The 9863-nt window shown below is 43.4% G+C and overlaps 1 protein-coding gene across 1 annotated transcript; it reads left to right on the top strand.

Annotated features, from left to right (window-relative positions):
• The first annotated feature begins 291 nt into the window (after positions 1 to 291).
• On the top strand, positions 292 to 5976 carry bonsai (28S ribosomal protein S15, mitochondrial). Its single transcript, XM_084587737.1, has 6 exons — positions 292 to 671; positions 747 to 825; positions 2724 to 2772; positions 2871 to 2955; positions 3021 to 3079; positions 4061 to 5976. Exons 1-6 carry the CDS (start codon positions 383 to 385, stop codon positions 4451 to 4453), a joined length of 954 nt encoding a protein of 317 aa, XP_084443863.1. The 5' UTR covers positions 292 to 382; the 3' UTR covers positions 4454 to 5976.
• The last annotated feature ends 3887 nt before the right edge of the window (positions 5977 to 9863 follow it).

Genomic DNA, 9863 nt, shown 5'->3' with positions numbered 1-9863 from the left:
GACATGTATTTACATGAACGGCGAGGATTTTCAGAGGAGCGATGCGAAGCCACCTTAGCAAGAAGACGCTTATTCTTCTCGATGGTTTTATTCTCGAGTTTTGCTAGCTAGAGATAGAAAGCAACAGTTACATATTTGAACTTTCCGCGGTAGGGTTCGTGCAGCTATAATTTCAGCAAATGGCCGCAGGGTGGCAGCACACACTTGTATAAGTCATGCCACTTATTTGTCCATGCACGTAAACATTTTCCTTTTTTTTTTACATACAATCATCTGTCTACATTTCTACACGAAGATGGTTGCATTGACCTTGATGGTTGCGCCCAACTAGAAAATTGCTTTAGGGTTTGGTGCGACGCTATCCTTAGGTTATAGCGTCAATATGAGTGGATTCGTGCGGCTTTCGTGCTCTATAAACACTGTCAGATCGCTTTTTTCAAAGCTATCTGTTACCGACAGCATCACAAGAGCCTCAAGTGCCGCGTTGCACTGCGCTGCGACCGCCGACGGCAGCAGTCCCGACGCACTCTTGCGCCGCCGCTCGCATGCTAGTTTACCAACGCACATTTCGTTCAGACGCTTCAGACGCAGGCAGATTTTGTCTTGGCCTACCGATTACCTCCCGTATGAGTGGTCATACCCACCTCCTTTTGATCTCATAGCACACTCAGGTAAGTTTAATGCAACGTTTCTAGCCGAGACTCGTATCCTGCAGAGCAAAGCTAGTCATGTCTCGACTTTTTCAGGTGACCTGGTCCACGACACGGGACCGACCGACCCAACCATGCCGCTGTGCGGATTTGAGTTGTCTGAAGAGCTGAAGACGTAAGTGTCAGTCCTTTTTTGCTAATTTTCACAAAATTGCGTTACTATGCTTCGTCTCACAAGATGTTTGCAGCACTATGAAAGGCAGGGAGGCAGGGGAGCCATGGCCCATTCAATATCATGCTCACTATAATGGGTAGTTGTGGCCTCTTGCCCCTGGGTACTATAATAGATAATTGTATACTCTTACTGTCGCCCCACCAATTCGCATGGCGAGCGGCGCGGCAGGTATTGGAGAACACACCGCCGCAGCTGACAACAGGTGACACCGCATCATCCGCATAAAGGCTAAAAAATTTTTTTCGCTTGAGGTAACCATGGCAGAACTTCAGCTCACTCAAGAAATGAAGAGGCATGCTGTTCTACTCTCCTTGGCTGCAGGACACCCCGATTCAGAGATTGCGACATTCTTGAAGGTTACTCGATCATTTGTTTTCAAAGTTTTCGAAAGAAGTGGAGACTGCAAAATGGGATGTGGACGCAGTTTCTCAAAGGAAATGACGTCGATATTCTGACGCTCTTAGCACTCTTAGGGTGCTAGAATTCATCAGTCGCGCCGTCGCGCCTAAACTATCAAGAGCCATCACCAAGGAGGTGGTGGAGGTTGATAATGCCAATGTCAGACGAGTGGTTCATAAAGACCTTCGCTACAAGTTCTATGCTATGCGGAGAGGACCGTTCATGTCCAAAAAACTAAGGTAAACCGCCTGAGCAGAGTTAAGCGCCTCCTGACCAAATTGAAACACCCAGAGGAGCCTAAAATGCTGTGGTTTTTCTCCGATAGGAAAAAAAAAAATAAATAAAAAAAATAATAAAAAAAAAACTTCGTCCAGAAGCTGAATCGCAGAAATGATAGATAGGTAGCTGTGTAAAAGTCCTGAGGAAGTTCCAACTGTGGTGACAAAATTTCCAGCATCAGTAATAGTCCTGGGCATTCTAAGCAGTAAAAGAGATGTAATGCCTTCACATTTTTTTTTCTCCAAGGTAGCAGGGTCAATGCTAATGCTTACATAGAGGCACTGAACATGGTTGTGAATTACTTCTGTGGCACATGGGAGGCCATATGTTTTCGAACAAGGCTCTGCATCATCCCACACAGTGTCCATACAACCCAAGAATGGATGGCTGAAAACCTCCATGATCATGTCACTCCAAAATATGGCCTCCCAGTTCCCCAGATCTCAACCCAAAGGACTATTACAATATGGGGCGTGGTTGAGAGGGAGTCCAATAGACACCCACACAACACCATTGCGGCTCTAAGAGGCACTATTGTTGACGCAATGGCGAATATTCCAAGGACTCACCTGATCACTGCCTGCAGTCGGTTTTGACAGCGTGTGGACTCTGCGATTGCTGCTCTCCGCAGTTTCATTGAATAATAACATTCATTGCACGCATGGCTACCGGTATGTACACACTGTTAAATGGTCCTAAACTATCTCTCTCCAGTATCTGTATCCGTTCGCACATGGACATAACATTGTTCTCAAATACCTGCCGCACCCGGGTACCTATTGTAATGCGCATGACCCTGATAGGACCAGGTCGCCCCTGCCTTTTGCAGTACTGCGAACAGCTTGTGAGACGAAATATGCGTGGCCAGCCTGTTCAGAAAACATAGAACTCCACAAGAGTCCGGTTCAGAGCAGTGTTTCAAGTGCTGGTAGCAGGTTGTACAGCATTGCAACAGTTGTAAAATATTTGAACGAGAACATCTTCGGCGGAACTCCACCTGGTTGAGTACTGGCGCTTGAAAACCGGGATTGTGCGAACCATGTCTGTCTGCGGCTTGTATCCGTTCTTGTACCAATACAAATGCTATCACTTTCTTTCCAGTGCCACGCTGGCATTTGCTGCTGGCTTTACCCAATTCATTTTCTTATTTTTGCTTGTAGGGCTTCTCCAGAGGTCCAGAAAGTTTTCAGCTTGCAGCTTGCGAGCTTGGTGAGCATCTTCATTAGTCATCTGTATTGTACTTTGCAATGTCCCCTCTTTCAGTTTCTGTGCCTCTCTCAAGCACCTTCCTTTCTGTCTCTCAACAGAAGCAGATTCACGCAGCAAAAGAGCTGAGATTCGTAAGGCTCTGTCAAAGGCACCCGTACGATTTTAATTCGTTCGAGTATAAAGGTAAATGCTTTCCATTGTTTGTGCATTATCCATATAAGTGATATTCTCACTTATTTGACTTGCAGTTGCTCGGAAGACATTCACTGTGAGAAAGTTAAAGGAGGTGTTCAACAGAAGGCCATTGGTTAGTATGCACCCCGTACAGCTGCATTACTAGCTTTAATTTGTCATTGTTTCACAAAATATGGCTGAGGTCAATGCATGCACCATTAGTTGAGTGGCCTTCATTTTCATTTCAACGCCATACCTTGATGATAATTATAGCCATTAAATTTTAGCATAATTACAGAGGCCATGCAAAAACTTCACTGCAGTAGAGTGATGCACCACTGATGCTGCTGAGAGGCTTCTTATTTTGGCAGCCACCATGACAATTACAAACGAGGTCCTAGTTTTAGAGGTCAACAGGACCATACTGAGCATATCATATTATGAGATTGCAAGGAGAGCAAAAAAGCTGGCTGGTAGACATGTCATCGCAAGCGTGACTGCTCCAAGTAGTGGGACATTCTCAATCCATCCCTCAGCAACGCGATGGAATTTTTTTGGGAGGAAGCATCCTTGAAAATGCTATGGAGCTGTAAAGTGTGGTGAGGCATTTCGAATATGCTTGGTGCATGCCCCACAAAAGGTACAGTTACTTGAAGCATCCATGTCATTACTTAGGCTTTTTAACGTTGGGATCTTTTTCGACATGATGAGTCACTTCCTTTCAATTCTTTATCACAGAAAAGCTTTTGCACAGCAGGTAAAATAGTTTGTAAAGTCACTGCTTTGTTAAACTTGTTGCATTGAGATATTGGCTCTGAGAAAGTCGTCTCTAATCTTTCAAGGGACTTCATTCTTCTGGTTTGTCATGTACTGACACACATGCCCACTCAGAAGTGAACTGCTTGAGGGGACAATCTGTACTGGAATAAACTGGAAAAGTACTTTCCAATGCTGCATTTATTAGCACTTGGGGCTTGTAAAGTGTCTTGTGCTATAGCAATAACAATGCAACCACTGCAGTTGAAGAATGTGCTCATGAATTTTTAACAAATGATCTAATGAAATCTTGTCTCTGTAACCATAATAGGGTATTCCTTATGTATCCACTATGCAGGCGAAGCACATCAAGGACTGGTTGTGGAAGGCTATACAGAAACGCAACAGGCACCTCAAGTATCTGTACAAGTATGATCGTGAACGTTTCAACTTTGTTACTCGCACTCTGCAACTCACCTACAAACCTGCAAGGCTACACTACATAACAGAACCAATCACCAAGAAGGGTGAGCTGCGGCGCCTGACGCGGGAATACTGTGCAAAGGTGAAAGAAGACAAGATGAAGGCGTTTCACGAGAAGCTCAAAGCTGAACAAGCGGTTTTTCTGGAAGAGAAGCGTAAGGCCGAAGAATGGATACGTGCTGAGGAGGAAAGGCTCGGGCTCACTGAGGAAGAACGCAAAAGCACCGAACATGCGGGCGTACTGGACAAACTCAAGCACACACAGTGATGGCCTCGACACTTTTGCTTGCCTGTGGCTGGCGATTTTAAAGTAAAATCTAGTTGTTATCAGATCTTTCACCTTTGTGAAATAGCCACACTGGTAGGATAGAACAGTGTAACATAGTTGATAGCTTCTCTGCATGAAAGCAACACTATGGGTGGTGACACACAATGTCGTAGAGGGCTCTGGAATTTGGTCTTGGCAATCCATGACATGAGACTGTAGTGAAAAAAGACGAAAGACGCAGAAAGGGTAAGCAACACAGGCGCTAACTTCCAACTGAAAGAACCTAAGGCGACCAAGGCAACACGTGACACGTAATGACTACCAGGCGCATGCGTCCAGAAAACCAGTGAAAAAAGAACATAAAAAACCGCTCGGTGATTAACGTTCCTTAAGAATGCCAGCTCACATTTGGACAGGAGACGGCTTGCTGACACACTTATCATCCAGAGCAGCGATCTGTGAAGCTTCTATGGTCTCACGGGTGAACTGATCTCAGTGTTTAGCCACAACTGAGCATTTGTCCAAAAACGGTACACAACCACATCCTTTACAATGCAGAGCCAGATTACTGCCAGTAAGTGTATTCATATTGTTTTTGTGTTCACAAAGCTTTCATTCAACCAACGCCCGGACTGACCAACATACTGTTTACCACAGGAAAGAAGGATGTTGTAAAATTTGTCCTCAGTGCATTTTACAAAGTTTGTACGGTGCTTAGTAGTGCATTGGAGCTTATGGAGACGTTTATCGATGGGCAAGGTTTTTTGCATAAGGAACTAAGTTTTTCAGGGGCTGAAAAAAACCACACGAACATTCGCTTTCTTCCTAATATTCTTAAAATTATGGGACAGGCAATGGATGCGCTACACCGTTGCCGACTAGCCCAAGTTTCCACCCTTGGTCTTGGCACAGTCGTTTTTGCATTTTGCTTCCATTAAAATTCACCCCGAAGCACTGAGTTCAACCCATAGCCACTGCAGGAGGTACTAATTACAGCACGGTATAAGGAAACTAAGCAACAAATTCTGCCCATTGCTGATTCACAGTGAGAGCTTCCAAATGAACCTCGAACCCTGAAAGGTACACCTCATAGCAGCTGACCCTGCCTTCTCTGCTTCAATCCTTCCAGAGAGACCATAAGAAAATTTTTTTGCTTTGTGTTTAGAACCCTATATTTCAGAAAATACAGCAAATGGCTCAAAACACAAAATAATTTACGTCCACACATGCAGAATTGTAGCCTTACATACTTGTGCCAACTTACCTACTTTATCAACCAAAGCTGTTTCTGCAATGGAAACACTGCTGCAGTATCTGTTCGTAAAACATTCACACACATAAAAACATCTCCAAGGTGCAACCTAAAACCATGACATAAAAGGGATTAAAGTTTGAGCATTGAATAAATTCAAGCTGTTTAATGTACGAAAAGTACACTTTTTACTGTTTTCTAACTAGAATTTGTGGTGTACAATAGTTGAAAGTAATTTTTGAGTTTGGAAGAGAACTAATGCACAATTTAGTCCTTTTATTCAAACTAATCATTCCCTTTCTTACTCAGCACCCCTGTACATATTTATTACTAAAAAATAATTTCTTCTGAACACGAAATGGCCTTACCATTCTGTCCAACGGGGATTCTAAATGCAGACAGCATCACAGACTTAAACACGTTTTTGGAAAGTTGTGTGCACAGTCAGAATTTGGGCAACACAATATGAGCATGGAATAGACAAATTGTTTTAAAATATTACCACCAATAGCTAGAGCGATGTTGAGTAACCTTTAGTTAGTTGTGGATCCAGTGTAGTAGAAGGAGATGGCTACGCAGTATGAAAGAGAACTAAGCAAGGGGTGAGCCTCAGTTCGCAAGCCAAGCCAATGTTTCGGCAAGGGAGCTTGCCTTCATCTGGGCGGGGCGATCATCACTGGCGGGGAAGGGTTTAAATGTACTTCTACTTCCAAAGAAGAAAAGTGAAGAAGGAGAGAGAAAGGAGCTGGGCAAGGAATGACAACGTTTATTTGGGTATCAATTTCCATGAACCTGGAACTGGTTGTCCAATCACCTGAAAAATAAAATGAGAAAAACATTCTAGGGGCACTTTGGACCACTAAAGTACGACGAGGCAAAAGCGTCTGTTGCGAAGTGGTCCGAAGCCTTCCACACGGCACATTTTTCTCTTCACTGTCACCCTCCTTTTCTTTACAGCTCGGTTAAGGTGTCCGCAGAGAATTGTGACAGATACTGTGCCTGTTATTTGCTGTCAATCAATTTGAAACGCTGCTGATGCCTGCTGTACTGCGTCTATTTCTATATGCTCTGGGGTGCGGCATTCGAGGAAGCGGCAAATGAAAGGCGCCGCACGGACGCCTGGATCGAACCCCCGGCGGGGTAAGCTTCGTATATGCGAATTGCCTGGTGACGTCATCACTAGTCCTGACGTTATGACCGGATATGACGTCATTATCACTTCCGGTTATTAGACATGGCCGGACATCCGATCATGATGTCACGGCCAATGACGTCGTAGCCAGTCATTAGTCATGACTAACATTACGTCTAATGACGTAATAATATTAATATTACGTCAGTGGCCATGACATTGTCACGACCAATGACGTCACAGCCAGTCATTAGTCATGACTAATTAGAACTAGTTAGTGACTAGTTAATTATTAGTACTGGTTAGTGACTAAGCGAAAGCGAGCGCAACAATGAGGCAAGCGGTGTGACGTCAAACGAAACGGTGGCGCCAGCTCCGCGCCGAGCACGCGGCGTCCGCCAGGCAACGGCTCAAGGTCATTCTGTGCCTCCTCGGAGCACCGCCACGGCAAAATCGCAAATTCGTGGCCAATGTAGCTTTTGCTACAAAAACTGCAATATGAGGTAAATTATGAGTCAGCATCTTAAGCAGGTTTGATGCTGATAGGTGTTTCTAGAAAGGGGACAAGTATTCCAGAGGGGAATATATTTAAGGGGTTCTGATATTTCTTTTGAGATGTTCATTCCTGTTGGTTCCAGAGATATAAATTTATGGATTAAAAATGCCTCCCTATATTTTCTGTCCCTAAAGGATTTAAAGCCCAACTGGAAAATAATTTAATTGCAACAAAATTATGGCCATTCTGATTGAAATGCCAGGAAACTGCTTTCGGGAGGTTTTTGCCTTTGTCTGCCCAATGACCATTTAATCTAATTGATTGCCCTGTCTCTTCGATGTACTGTTTATATCAGGAGCATCTGTTTATCTCGAATATTGAAATATTCTTTAAAATGATCCAGCAAGTGTGAAAATATTTCACCGGCCGGACTGCGAATTTCCTATAATCTGATATCTCGGTAAGTAGCAATTATTTCCGCTCGCTAGGAGAGCCAAAACAGCCAGGTTTTCAGAAACAGCAGTGCTTGCTCTCGCATTCATTTTTCCTATAAACATGGGCAAGCAAAAGTTGCATCTCTGAATTATTTCTTCGAACGCAGTGCTCACGTTCAGTGATGTCAGCGGGGCCTAAGATAACATCTTATGGTGCCCCTATTGATATACTTTAGCACTTCAACTATCGTCAGGGTGCTGTATCTCAAAACAGCTTTCGAACGAAAGATCACCTCAGAGAGAGACACACACACACACACACACACACAATTTCATTTGTAGAGAATAGTCGATCAGGCAGGAGGGAGAAATTCTTAGAGATTGAAGGGAAGGAGAGGAAAATGGCAGTGTAGGTCAATTTTGATGGCTGTAACTCTGCTATTATTGGGTCTTCTGAAAATATGTCTCTGCTCGCACATTTCAAAGGCAATGCCTCATAAGGACCATGTTAGAACACATTTTCAAACTTAGCATAATCTGTGGACTTTTAGGAAATTTTTTTTCCGGCTTTGTAGTGTAACGCTGATGGCAATTTTTTTAAGGCATGTGCACAGTTTTGTACCAAGTGCCACGATGGTCCGAAATTACACCGTTGAGACATTGCAATTTGCTTAATGAGCACTTGAAGGATCAGGACATCCATATTTATTTTGAAAATGCACATGGTGCTAGAAAAGCAGGAAAAAGTGACAAACTATGTCTGCATAAATATGGTGGAGGACATGCTACCAGGCTCACTGTTTTGAGAGTTACTCTTTACTGCATTTGCTGGTTGGCACAAGAAAAAAATCACCCTGTGTAGGACATATTGGGTGCTAAAACTTTCTGGAACTAAGAAATCACTGCAAAAAATAGAAGCCAATCAGCATATACATAGCTGTTCATGAACTGCATTACAAGGTTGAATACCTCGATGTGTTATGGTTACATTTTATTCATTACTGAGCGACCAGATATGCTTTTTTTTTTCTCACCTTTTCTCTAGACAATATGCTAAGTTAAACCATAATTGTACTTATCTAGACAGTAGGCTTTTGCTATAAGTGTTAAAAAAAAAGATATATGATGCCTTCAAAAAAAAAAAAAAAAAAAAAAAAAAGGATGCCTTCGAATGTTAAGGTGCATAGTGTTACCCAGCAGGTAGCTGTTCCAGCCATGTCGATGACAATTTTTGAAAACCTGCTGGTCGTGAAGCAGAATGCAGACATTTATACTAGTCTGCATGTCATAGTTAAACTGATTTTGAAAATATAAAAACTAGTATGAAGAAATTTATAGATCAAAAACATGATCCTGAAGCTTTAATTTCAAACAAGCTAGACATGTCAACAACATTGAGAAACTAATGACGATTTTAACTGGTTGCTCCGGACCAAGTTTTCGTGCTGCGAGAGGACGATTTCGAATTCCCCTGGTCGACCAAGATAGGTTGTGCACATTCCGCTGGTCATTTAGAGTAAATCTGGGCGCTCCAGCTCGATCTGTCGACGAGAGTCTCATCTCGCCGGAAGTTTTATTTGGCGATGTCATCACTTTCGGAGGTTGTGGGAATTATTTTTTGTCTGTTTAGTGGTTTCGGGGATATCGGCAGGGGGCACTGGGCATCGGCATTTTTTAATGCACGTGTTCCGAACTGAAACACGTCAACAGCGTTAAAAGCGTGTGAAAGCAAGTTCTAGAGTGCCGCACTCTCGCCTATTTCTCAATCGCAACGTTAGGATGCGACTTCACCTTCAGGAGCCGGCTCAGCATTACTTCCGCCGTGCGCTCATTTACCACTGGTTAACCTAAGCTCATTCGCACTCCGTGGGGGTTTAAGGTGCCCCAATTAACTGCAATTTTTTGTAAGAAGCGTGGTCTATATTCCTAGGCACTTAACAGGTGTTATGCGACCCTGCTTGTGGTATAACATTGTTTTTTTCAGGAAAGCTTGAAAGGAATGGAACACACTGAGCAAAGTGCACTGCAGTTTGCCTTGCAACACATTCCTTCATTTAACCATGTCACATTAAAGAGGCCACTTGAGCAAACGTAAG

This window comes from Amblyomma maculatum, chromosome 1 (assembly GCF_055883805.1).
Source record: "Amblyomma maculatum isolate TAMU_Amacu chromosome 1, ASM5588380v1, whole genome shotgun sequence".
Taxonomy (NCBI): Eukaryota; Metazoa; Arthropoda; class Arachnida; order Ixodida; family Ixodidae; genus Amblyomma; species Amblyomma maculatum.
This window is presented reverse-complemented; position numbering and strand designations above follow the sequence as displayed.

Excerpts from the sequence above, each read along its gene's own strand:
- bonsai (XM_084587737.1), top strand. The coding sequence starts at position 383 with ATGAGTGGATTCGTGCGGCTTTCGTGCTCTATAAACACTGTCAGATCG. Across the intron at positions 826-2,723 it reads TTGTCTGAAGAGCTGAAGAC|GGCTTCTCCAGAGGTCCAGA; the intron begins GTAAGTGTCAGT and ends TTTTGCTTGTAG. Across the intron at positions 2,956-3,020 it reads TAATTCGTTCGAGTATAAAG|TTGCTCGGAAGACATTCACT; the intron begins GTAAATGCTTTC and ends TTTGACTTGCAG.